This window comes from Taudactylus pleione, unplaced genomic scaffold (genome assembly GCF_031769625.1).
Source record: "Taudactylus pleione unplaced genomic scaffold, aTauple2 ptg000125l, whole genome shotgun sequence".
Taxonomy (NCBI): domain Eukaryota; kingdom Metazoa; phylum Chordata; class Amphibia; order Anura; family Myobatrachidae; genus Taudactylus; species Taudactylus pleione.
Window position 1 is genome coordinate 6,404,562 of NW_028284527.1, and position 12,414 is coordinate 6,416,975.

Below are 12,414 nucleotides of genomic sequence, written 5' to 3' on the forward strand. Positions count from 1 at the left end.
GAGAGGTTCTTGGTCAGAAAGATCCAGAATCTCCCCATCATCAGACGTCCCGTTGTCATCCTCATAAGGAGCGGACAAAGACGCCACCGGCCGCTTATGTGGCTGCAACACTGACTCCCCTTGTAACACGTCCGACAAATGCTGTACAGAACTTGTCAGTGAATTAACCCACGCAGGCTCCTGAGAGACCTGGGGAGGGGAAATAGGGAGACTGTGGGGTACCATCAGTTGTCTCGGGAAACCCTGCATGGGTGACGACACCACTGACTGCTGGGACAATCCCATCTGTGAAAACGCAGGCTGCGGAGCTAACTGGCCCGCTAGGGTTGTAAGCGCCTTGGCGAAACAAGCCCAGGGCGGTTCCTGTACCGGAGCCGTGACAGCAATTGGCCGCCAATAAATAACACTGCCCTCCGCGTTACCCTCCCCCTTCGCTATTGGTACCTTACTCGTAGTACACATAAGCTGGAGAGGAAAGTCACTCTCAGACATGATGGTAAGTATGTGACCCCTCTCACTGATACTTGTTAGTATAGTGGGAGAACCACCCTGCAATCACTGCACGGGCTTTAGCAGAAGAAGAGCAGGGACAGTGAAATGGCTGACAGTAGAAAGTGAAAGTACAGGCAGCAGACGCTAGCAGAAGTCACATACAATGCAAAGAAATCAATTCCTGCACTATCTGCGCTGATCCTCAACTACACGGACACAGAGCCTGGTAGGACACAGCGCTGCATACACAGACCTGTTACCAACGGAGGAGAGGTATGCCGGGGGACCCAGACCACGATGCCACCGATCATCAGCGTCCAGCAGCGCTCACCATGCTTCAGCAAAGATGGCCACCGAGGACCCTAGAGGAGGCCGGCCTGGGGGAGGAGCGCTGCCACAGGGCCAGTCAGCAGATGCAGAGAGGGCTTTGTGCAGCGGGGGAGGTGCCGGCTGTATACAGGGAAGGCGCGCTCCCCTGGCATACAATTAACCCCTGGGACGCCGCAGTGCTACAGCTCAGATGCGTTCCGCTGTCCCAGGGGGGCAGTGGAAGCGCAGGTTAGTTACCTGGCTCCACGCTGCAGCCAGTCCCCAGGGAGCCCACTTCCTGGGGACTCTGGACCATGTGCTCAGTAGGGACCCACCGCGGGACCTTGCTGCTTACCTGCTGCCCCCTTGAATCCGGCCATGGTCCCAAACATCTGGGGTCACCGCTAGCTGTGACCCCAGATGCTTACCAGCATCCCCGGATCAGTACCGGCGTTCTGGTACCGGCGGGGGTGTAGGGAAGACAGCATGGACGTCAGCATTGACTGTCCATGCTGTACTTCCAGATGGGCAGCCACAGCTGCTTATGAAGAAACTTCAGGGGCTAACCTTAGCCCCCCTCTAAAAAGGTGCATCCGACTCCGAGCCGGGCACCAACGAAAACTGAGATGCCTTGGCTCGGGGGCGGGGTATAGGAGGGGGACCCTAGTGCATCCTGGGAGGCTGAAAGCTTTAACTCTATGGTGCCCGATGCCTGACGTCATCACCTATACCCCAAGGTATCCTGTTGATACCCTATGGACCCTGATGTAGAAATTATATTAACACATCTGAACATATCGCAGAAACGGTACTTGTGTACTTTACGGACTCATTGCAGAGAGAACTCAATGAATGTTTTAAATGGTACTTGTGTACTTTACGTACACAAGTACCGAAAGTTGTCCCCATCTAAAGAAGAAAGTTGTGGTTTCATTGATAATCTAAACTGTATTATAAATAACCATCTTTAAGAATATGGAGACACCATGAAATGACAGTTGTAACTGAATACATGTCTCTGTATTAGACTATGATTATACTCTGTAATGACAAGACAGGTATCACATTGGCAGTGGTAGGAGAATAGCGTTCCTGTTAGGCTGTTTTAGCGGGGCGCGGCACCCTGCCCTCACAGCCTGCGGGTGTCATCTTCACCCGCGGGTCGCAGTGTCCCGCGGCTGGAGAAATGTGCCGAGCATGCGCCCGGCATCTGTTCTCTGTGTCTGCAGCGCTTGGGGGCTGCCCGACGTGTCCATAAGAGCCGGGCACGCCCCCAAGAGTGACGAAAAGGGGGCCCGTCTTATGGACACGCCCCCTTTTCGGGCGTGCGCAACCTGCCTGCCGTCGGAGCTAGAGTGAACACTAGGAGAATACTGTCATAATACTATTATTAATGTATGAATAATAGGTCAAAAGGGCACGTGTTCTCCTCCCAAAGGATATAAGATGAAACTTAAGCTGTGCAGACAGTATATAGGCTAATGGGAGCGCATTGTCTAAGCCAGTGTTGGCTAACCTTGACACTCCAGCTGTTATGGAACTACATAACCCAGCATGCACTGCTACAGTTTTGCTATTAGGGTATGCTAAAACTGTGGCAGGGCATGCTGGGATATATAGTTCCACAACAGCTGGAGTGTCAAGGTTAGCCAACACTGGTCTAAGCCCATGGTTCTAGTTGCCACAACACAATGTTGCGTAGATGTACGAAGCTCTGGAAAGTGATACATTGGAGTGTGATAAACTACCAACCAATCAGCTCCTGTCATTTTTCAAAAAGCCTGTAAGATGACAAATAGGAGCAGAGTGGCTGGTAGTTTATCACTTTTCAGAGCTTAGTACACTAGGTAGACAAAAGTGATTGGAAACCCCGGCACAAGCAAAATGCATACCATTGCACAAGAGTTCCAAATGGCCACTAATATGACTGTTTCGACAAGAACACTTCGTAGGGAGGCCCATGCACTTGCAGTACTACGAAACAACTAATGTTTTTATCAGGACGACAATGCCACCTGTCATGTTTCCAGGGCGACGCTGAACTGGCATACAGAAAATCTGGTAACCCGGATGGACATACCAGCTGAAATTCCAGATCTTAACCCCATTGGGAACCTCTGGGATGAATTGGAGCAGCGGGTACATTCTAGGCCGACTCGACCTTCTTCAGTGTCATGTTTTGCCATTTTGCCTTAAGTACAGTGACCAAACATACTGCCTACTGTTGTCCAGGAACTTGTGGAGAGTTTGCAAAGAAGGGTGTCTGCAGTGCAGTAATCACTGCACGTGGTGGACCTACAAAGTATGAACGTCAATAAAATCTTGAACTATTTGCTGTCAGTGTCTAATCACTTGTCTATATAGTGTACTTCTCCCCCTGTGAGAGAAAACCTACTCTGCAATGTTACCATATTTTCATATTAAAATAATTCACAAAATAAACAAAAAAAACCCCCAGAAAAACTGCATTTTACCTGATGACTAGGTCCAGCCACTGATGATGACAGAGAATCTTCCACATCTTCCGGTAACACGGACACACTTTCCCGAGCAACAACTGCAAGAAGGCCATTCTTCCTGGTAAAAAAGACTGGCAGATCTGCGCATGACCCAGCTCCTATAATATAATCGCCTGCAGAGAAAAATAGGATTATAGAATTCAATAAAGAAACACAAAAATAAAAAAACATTTTTTATGGGTCCTGTAATTAATGTGACAAAAAAAAAAAAAAAAAAAGATTATTAAGTAAATGCTATGTTAAATGGAATCTCAAGAGCAATATACAGCAGTCTGTCTAGAACTAGCAATACACATTAAAGTCAGATCATTAAGACCAATCTTCTTTTTCTTAATCGAATTGTAAGATCATTAAAAACTATGTTACTCCGATTTCTGGGAGCTTTAACAGGTTCTGAGCTTCAGTGTTCTCCCCAGTCTGTTTTCTGCGGGCGCATCGTCCAGCAGAAACAGCCTGCTGTCCGGCAATTTTCCCCGCCGACCCCCGCTGTGGAACGCTGGCCTCTGAAGTGACCGGAGGCTAAAGAAGCATCTGATCACTTCAGAGGCCAGCGTTCCCAGTGATGTACTGCGCGGATGACGTCACACGCGATGTGAGGAGCCTGCCCCGCGCACCTGCTGGATCTAGTTAGATCGAGGCAGCAGCGAGTGGGAGAGCGGGTAAGCGGCCAGCAAGTAAAGATAAGTGCTGGGGCCAGGACCAGTCTGGGTGCATTATTTATGTCTGGGGGCACTGCATAAAGGGGCCAGCCTGGGGGCACTGCATAAAGGGGCCAGCCTGGGGGCATTGCATAAAGGGGCCAGCCTGGGGGCACTATTTAAGCCTGGGGGCACTACATAAGGGACTAGTCTGCGGGCACTACATAGGGGCACTACTTCAGCCAGGGGGCACTGCATAAGGGCAAAGCTAAACTACAGGGGGCAATGCATAAAGGGGAAAACTACAGGGGGCACTCTATAATGGGCACTTTTGACTGAGAGCCAGTGGGGAGCAGCCTGAGACATGTCGGGCTGGAATGGTCTGGGAGATACCCCTTTTCCTGGCACTCGCATAATTGCGAAGGCCCCCACCCGGCTACTTTTGGATGCCACCCAGCTGGAAAAATTTCTGGGGAGAACACTGGAGCTTTATTGTTGGTCAAACACCTGGACTCTGGGACTTTTTCCTGCCAGCTTGGAGTCGAATGGCCATCATTTAACCCTTTATTCCTACTTCATTGCAGAGGTTCCGGGAGATGAACGGTGCACTGCTGGCTGCTCCTTTGTTTCTCCATCAGCCCTCTGGAACATGTGCATAACTGGAGGCCAGTATCTTATAACATGAAATGCTTTGCAGATCAATATGTTTGCTCTTCTCTTGCTTTTCCTCTGGCACCAGCTTCTCTGAATTTCGTGCAGTATGAGTGATCAGTATCAAGCAGGGTGGACTGGGTTAAGGTATCATGGGTTTTGTACTGTATTATACTGATTTTGTCTTGACAACTTAAGTTTAGTTAACCACAGGTTGCTGTACTGCTTTTTTCTTTGTTGCGTAAAGATGATTACAAGGTAACCACGGCTCAACATGGATTTCACCTGTATGTTACTCTACCCCTCTCTCGATACTGTTTGTTGGTATCTAAGCCAAGGCTACTGTGAGTAATATAGCACATCAGAATTAGGTGTTGCCTGGTCCTAACTCCGATCAGAAAATGTGACCCCTATATTATTTGCTTTATTGAAACACATCAATGTGGATGGGCTGGTCTTATTATGCTACATATTCTCCTAATTCCAAAGGCGTTTCTAACCTTCTATTAAAAAAAAAAAAACCATCAGTGATTTCCTTAACTCAGTGATTCCCAAACTTTTTTGTATCACGGCGTCCTAGACTATCAGCATTGTTTATACGGCACCCCTAGGCCAAAAGTTTGTTATTGAGAAATGCAGAAATTTTTTTTAGTAAAGTGAAGTAAATTGCGCTGACCTAGGATCAGTTATGTTATATTTAATTTGAGGGTAATTACATCCAAATCAGGTGAACGGTGTAGGAATTACAACGGTTTCTATATGTGCCTCCCACTTTTTAAGGGGCCTAAAGTAATGGGACAAACTAAACAATCCTAAATCTAACTTACACTTTAATACTTTGTTGCAAATCCTTTGCAGGAAATTGCAGCCTGAAGTCTGGAACGCATAGACATCACCAGACGCTGGGTTTCATCCCTGGTGATGCTCTGCCAGGCCTCTACTGCCTCTCTATTACCCTCAAATTAAATCTGAAAGTCTGCAGTTAAAGCACATCTTGTTTGTTTCATTTCAAAGCCATTGCGGTGGTGAATAGAGGCCAAAATATGAAAATTCTGTCAATGTCCCAATATTTATGCACCTGACTGCATTTACATTATATTGACAATATACAATTTGATTTGGTGCTGGACCACCAACCTGAGGCACCCCTGCAAATGTTCTGAGGCACCCCAGGGTGCCACGGCGCACAGTTTGGGAACCATCGCCTTAAATGAAAGAAAAAAATGCCTCTTATTGCCTTATCATCAGTTGCGCTGGACATCTGCTGGGTAACTTTAATAAGGTTGTGTGTGGACAGATGGTGTTACAGCTCCAGATGATCCTAAGTAACGGATTCATTCTGCCAACCTTGTTGGTTATATGGTACAGGTCGATAATGGATTTGACTTCTCCTGCCATTCACCTAGACACCCCCTACCTGTCACGCATTGACCTGATTCTTACCTCCTCCCAGTAGGACCCCTTGGTGCTATCTGTCCCCAGTGTGTTCCAAATATGGATCCCTGTCCTATATTGGCAACAATTAACCAATACAGTCATTACATTTTAGCTCATGGGGGGAAATATGACTAAATTGACTACTTGAAGGGATATTTTGCTGAAAACTCAGTTGGGGTGGGACCAGATGTTTTGTGGTACTCACTCAAAGCATTCCTTAGCAATATTTTTATTAATCTGTTTTCTGGCTTTAAGAGATTTACAGAAAAGAGAAGCAGCAGCAGCTTAGCTTGACCAAAAATGTCTAGACTTGGAAACCTTGTATGTTGGAGCCTGCTGTGAGGCTGACACATACAACTAGCACATTGTCCAAAAAAGACAAATCGTATATGACTATTCTACAGGCACCATCATTACAGGCTAAAGTGGGAGACAAATAAGAGTTATGGTATAACATACCTACGTTAATGCTTTTTCATCGAGGTCCATGGGGTCCACAGCTATTACGTTGGGGTATATGGATGTATCCAGGCACCAAACAGTTAATCCAAGCTCTCAGCTCCCAGGATGCACCAGGTCCTCCCCTATATAAGCAGCCCCTGGTTACAGGCAGTCAGTTCGTTATAAAGCCAACCAAGAGAAGGCAAAACAGATAAGAAGGAAGGACCCATGTTCTCTAGACCAATCTCTCAAAGAGGGAAACGCTCAGAGATACACAGAATTACCCAATAACACCAGGTGCGTTAGGGTGGGTGTCCTGTGGACCCCATGGACCTCGAAGTTAACGAAGGCATGTTATACCATAACTCTTATTTTCTTCTTCGGGGTCCATAGCTATTACGTTGGGGACATACCAAAGAAGTACCCCTAGGACGCGGACGCTCCTGTGTTTCAGTAGAGAGGAGAATCCTCTGCCCAAAGGAAGCATCCTTAGGAGGCAAATGGAGGCAAATATGTCAAATGTGTACAATTTTACAAAGGTGTGGACGGAAGACCACATGGCTGCCTTGCATGTTTGTTCCGCAGAGGCTCCACTACGCACCGTCCACGATGGTCCCACAGATCGAGTAGAATGGGTACAACAAGATCAGTTTGTGTGTATGCTTGAGAAATTGTCATATGCAACCATCTGGCCATGTCCGTCTGTTAACCGGCTAGCCTTGCTTATGACAGCCATACAACACGAATAAAATAAAAGTAAAACCTTATTCCTAATGGAGTTGGTGTGATCTACATAGATGCGTAATGCACAAACAACATCCAGTGATGCTTCAATAGCCGAAAGACCTGAAGCTAGCAAAGCCGGAAGCACCATTTCTTAATTTCCAATGAAACCGGGAAACCCCGTAGGAAGGTACCCGGCCCTAGAAGAACAGCTCTATCCTGATGAAATATCAGCAAAGGAGAGCGAAAAGACAGGGCTGCTAAATCAGAGACCCTACGGGCAGAAGAGATAGCCTGAAAAAACGGTCTTCGCTGTCAACCACTTTAGGTCTACTGATTTCAGGGTTCGAATACAGGAGCCTGCAAAGTCCTGAGAACCAATACCAAACCCCACGGCTACCGGGGGGACAAAGGGAGGCTGAAACCTCAAAAAAACCCTGAAAAAATATCCTAACGTCAGGCCAATGGGGCGATCCCTTGCTGAACCCAACTGAAAGTGCAGAAGCCCGAACTCTCAGGGAGGCCAGACGGAGACCCCGGTCTAAACCAGCCTGACAACAAGAAAACACTTGAGAACCATAACCACCCTAGGGTCACCTTTTCTCAGTTTACCCTGCTGAGACTACAAGTGCCAAATTTTGTAATAAATTTAGCCAGAGAAAGGTTTCTGTGCCCTCTGAAATACAGAACTTGAAAAAACTTTTCCCTTTAAGACAGAAGTCTCAAGAGCCACACCGTCAAAGACAGACGAGGAAGATCTGGATACAGGCAGGGACCCTGTGTATTAACAGGTACAACCTTGAAGGAAAAGGCCACGGAGTGTCTATGGAGAGACTCTGTAGGTCAGTGAACCAATGGTATCCAGGCCAAGCAAGGGCTCAGTATTACTATTGCACTCTCCTGCTTGTATTTCCTGATAACCCTTGGAAGAAGGGAAAACCGGAAGAAACAAAATACGCCAGTCTGAAGTTTCACTGATCCGAGGCATGAGGTCTACCACTGGAAGACCCCATCTGTCCACAAGGCTCCGAAACCCCTGTGAATGAAGAGCCCACTCTCTGGCATGTATATCCTGCTGGCTTAGGAAGTCAGCTTCCAAATTGAGGACGCCTGGTATGAACAGAGCGGATCTCGCTGGAAATGACATTCTGCCCAAATCAGAATGTTTGGTTTGTACTTGGACAGCCCTGCTCCTTTAGTAATTCCTGAGCTTTGAACAAGCGCTCTTGAATACTGCCTTTAGTTCCAGGACGTTTACGAACAGACTGCTTTCCGTTGTCGTCCATCTTCCCTGAAATGTGTGTTGACCTGTCTCTGCTCCCCATCAGCGGAGACTGGCATTGTTCGTGAGGAGAACCCAATCCGAATCCAGAATGGGCGACCCATGTCGAGATGGTACATCTGCAACCCCCATGACAGGGACAGTCGTACTTATGGCGAGAGAGAGATTGTCTGTGCCTTTATCCTTTTGCAGAGGGCAATAAGGAGAAACAGTAGTGAGAGGTTAACACTTTATAATACACACACACAGATTTCAAATAAGTCACAAATAATGCATAATAATATATATATATATATATATATATATATATATATATATACACACACACACACTCACTCAGCAAAGCATATGCAATTTAGGCTCCTCAATAAACTACGAACAGCCTTAAGCTTAGTAGCATATGGAGCTTCTGTATGACCGGTCCCAAGGGAGAGGCATTCAGGGAGACTAACCCAATACCTCTTGAGTAACAGCCATATAGAGCACCCAGGAGTGATCTGTGGCAGGCTCATATAGTTGGAGGCTGGGAAGAGCAACCCAAACGTGGGAACCTCGTGAGGGCCGTAGTTCGGGTTGGGGAAGGGGCCGCCAGGGAAGCGTACCTCCTCTATGCTGCATGGACCCACCCGGCACCCTGACATGGCTGCCGCCATAAGCCCCGGGTGTCAGGAACATCAAGTCCCGGCTGCCCACACAGCAGTCCCCTGGCCAGTCCCCATGCCGAAGGACAGACCGCTCGTGACCGCGGAGTCAGCAGCCACCCACGACCCTACTTATCTGCATCCGCGATGCCCGGTCCAGAGCCTAAGCCCCTGCCGAAAGCACTAGTCATTTGACCAGCGTTGCAGCGCCGGCAGACAGAGCAGGAGACCCGTGCGTCTATCAGATGCTCAGTTGCCACAGACGGGGAACACGTGCCAACTGCCCTTAAAAAAAACAAAGCTCGCCTTCGGGACTGCAACGCAGTCCCACTGTTAATACGGTGCCTTCTCGCACCAAACAGTACACTGACTGCCTGTAACCAGGGGCGGGGTATATAGGGGAGGACCTGGTGCATCCTGGAAGCGGAGTGCTTGGATTAACTGTTGGTACCTGGATACATCCATATACCCCAACGTAGTAGCTGTGGACCCCATGGACCCCGGAAGAAGAAACATGGCGTGTCTGGTTAGGGATGAACTAATTAACTAACAGAACAGTTCTGGCTATAGTGAATGGCCAGAGTGTTACACACTGTAAAAGGTGCACAGATCACAGACGTCTTATTTCACTAGTTTTCTGGGTAAACTAAGACATAGTAATTATTTTTGAACATGTAAAAAAGGCCTTGTGCACTGGTTTTATATGCCTTGTTTTTAAGGCAAGCTTTCAATATATCCTTGCCACTGACTGTGTGCCATTAGATATTTGCAAGTAGCACCCCCATACTGCTATTTGCCCTCTGTCATTATAACATATTTGTGTAAATGAATTACAACAGTCCCAAGTCTTCTTAATAACCGCGTCTTGCTTGGGGTTGCTGTATGTGGAAACCAACGTCAGAGGTGTGTGGATAGAAAGGGTTGGATATCTAGTAGTAGTAGTTGTTCCGTGCCTTTTCCAGGGGACTGTACATTCCCTTTAACAGTATTCAGCATATCCATAGAAAATCTAACTTTGCACTTAGACATGGAGATGGCTTTTCTTTTTGTTTATGATCCAACCTTGTTTTTTTTATAACTTGCAGGATATGGGCTGTGAGCTGGTGGTTACCTGTAAAAGAATCCCCAAAACTCCTCTCCCTTCTCCTGGAGAATTTACATGTTCAAACGAGATAATTGTTCTCCTGGATAATCAAGCTGTATTGCTGTGTCCACTTTGACATTATGTCCTAGAGTAGACCCTAGTCAAAACTGATGAATGGCCATAAATTTGGGGATTTTAAGTATCAGCAAACACAATCTTCTGTTGCTTGTTAGAACAGCAAATATACATTTTCCTTGAAAATCCTTCATGCAGCTTCTGCCCACAAACATGTCCTTTTCTGGCACTGTTATTCCTCCATAGCGCTATAGTAATAAGTATTATCTTTTGTAGGTCTCATTATCTTAGACTCTTGTTGCACAATAACACTAGCATTTGTAATGCAATAGATTTGCAAGGAAAGGGTTAATGAGATCATTTCCACAGGTCATTCCAAAGGTGTCAGAGGATCTTGACAATGTCCATATGCCCACTGCGCTTGCTGTAAGAACATTGCTATAACATACACTAGTTAGATCCAGATAATTGGGTGTTGGTAAAGAGATATTAAAGGAAGTGTTACTGTGCACTGAACACTAAGGCCCGAATCCAATTAGAGGCGAAAAGTCGCGGCCGGCGATGAGCATTTGCAGCTGCAATCTCACCTGTTTGGAGGCGAAGTTTTCACGTACTTTCACCATGCGCGCTCCCGCTTTTCACCCTGTTCAATTGCAAAACAGGTGAAAACTCACATGTGCGAATGGCTAGCGAAAAAGACAGCTTATTTTGGGGAAATCAGTCTGTACCCCAGAAAAAGCCTAACTGACCCTGGAAATCAATATAGAAGTGTATTAATAGCTGTAAAAATTATTTTGGTTGTTTAAATTCAGTTAAAGGGCTGTTATATGCATATTTGCATAAGTGTGGAAAAATTATCTAAAGCAATTTCTTTTAGAAAAAAATTTCTGTAATTAAATTGGGGGTACATTTAAATGGGTACTAGTATATTTTTTGATCTCTAAAGAGCATTTTAAAATAACTGCTGCAACCTCCCGCAATCTTAAAAATACCTGTCCCATCTATAGAGCGCCCCAAAATACCAGACCCAGTACTTTATACCCATTATCAAACAGACTTTACATTTTCACCCCAAAAATGACATGCCTTTTTTAGGGGTAATTAAGAATTTTTTTTTTGCCATAATTAGTCTTTAGGTGGGGGTGTCCAAAGGGTTCTGAACCAAGTCCCCACATTTTTAGCTCTAAATATAGATTTTGCACAACTTTTCTCCTGCCTCTGGGTGGAGAAGCTTTTACACCTGTTTCTGCCTATGGATTTTTCAAACGTGAAAAAGTCCTGGAATTGAATAGGACGATACGTGGGAATGTGGCGAAAACATCACATCGGCGATCGCTTTTCGTTGATAACGGCTGTTCGCCTTTAATTGAATCCGGCCCTAAATGGAAGTGCAAAGACTTGATATGAAATTCTGTCAGGACCTACGGTGAAGAAAGTACTGGGGGACCCTTATGTTAGAACCACACCCTGAACTACTGCGCAAGTATCAGATGCTTTGTTTGCTTTGTGTTAATCAACTAAGCTAAGTAGATTTGTTTAATTTCTGTATCTAATTAATCCTGTTACTGATGATTACGTCTATAAAACTTTGTTACTTTTATTATAGCATACGGTGTGGTATATTCATGTCATTGGTCCATTCGTCTGTTTGTTTGTCCGGTTATGCATTCGGACACCTGTGCACCAATTCGATTGAAACCAACGCAATGTTGTAAAGTTGGATCCTGGCCAAATTTTAGGAGGGTTAGGGTCCCAGTCACACCTCCCGTTGGTGTACGCTGGGCAGAACATTGACCCAGGGGGCCTGTTCTGGGGCTTCAACAGAGGGGTGAGATTTGGTCTGGGATGCCTAATGGAGTGGTTGGGGTCACAGTCAGACCTCTTGGCTGAGTGTACTGGGCAGAACTTTGACTCAGGGAGCCTGTTCTGGGCTTTACACAGGATGGATTTGGACAACATTACATAATTTGGACGAAAACTTCGGAGTGGTAACACTGGATCCCAGAAGACATACTAGGGGGTTGAGGTCCCGTCGGACCTCCCGTTAGTGTATCCTGGGCAGGACTTGGACCTGGGGAACATGTTCTGTGCCTCCCACTGGATAGATTTGGATGAAAACTTC

The 12,414-nt window shown here is 46.3% G+C and overlaps 1 protein-coding gene across 3 annotated transcripts in view; it reads right to left on the bottom strand.

Annotated features, from left to right (window-relative positions):
* NUP133 (nucleoporin 133) overlaps nt 1–12,414 on the bottom strand; it is a 238,180-nt gene that overhangs the window by 116,798 nt on the left and 108,968 nt on the right. For all 3 annotated transcript variants that reach the window (XR_015878408.1, XM_088472517.1, XM_088472518.1), the window contains exon 11: nt 3,276–3,433. Coding sequence is in view for 2 of the 3 variants with exons in the window: in XM_088472517.1 (XP_088328643.1) it covers nt 3,276–3,433 (158 nt within the window). In the remaining variant the exon portion in view is untranslated. The remainder of the gene's footprint in view (nt 1–3,275; nt 3,434–12,414) is intronic.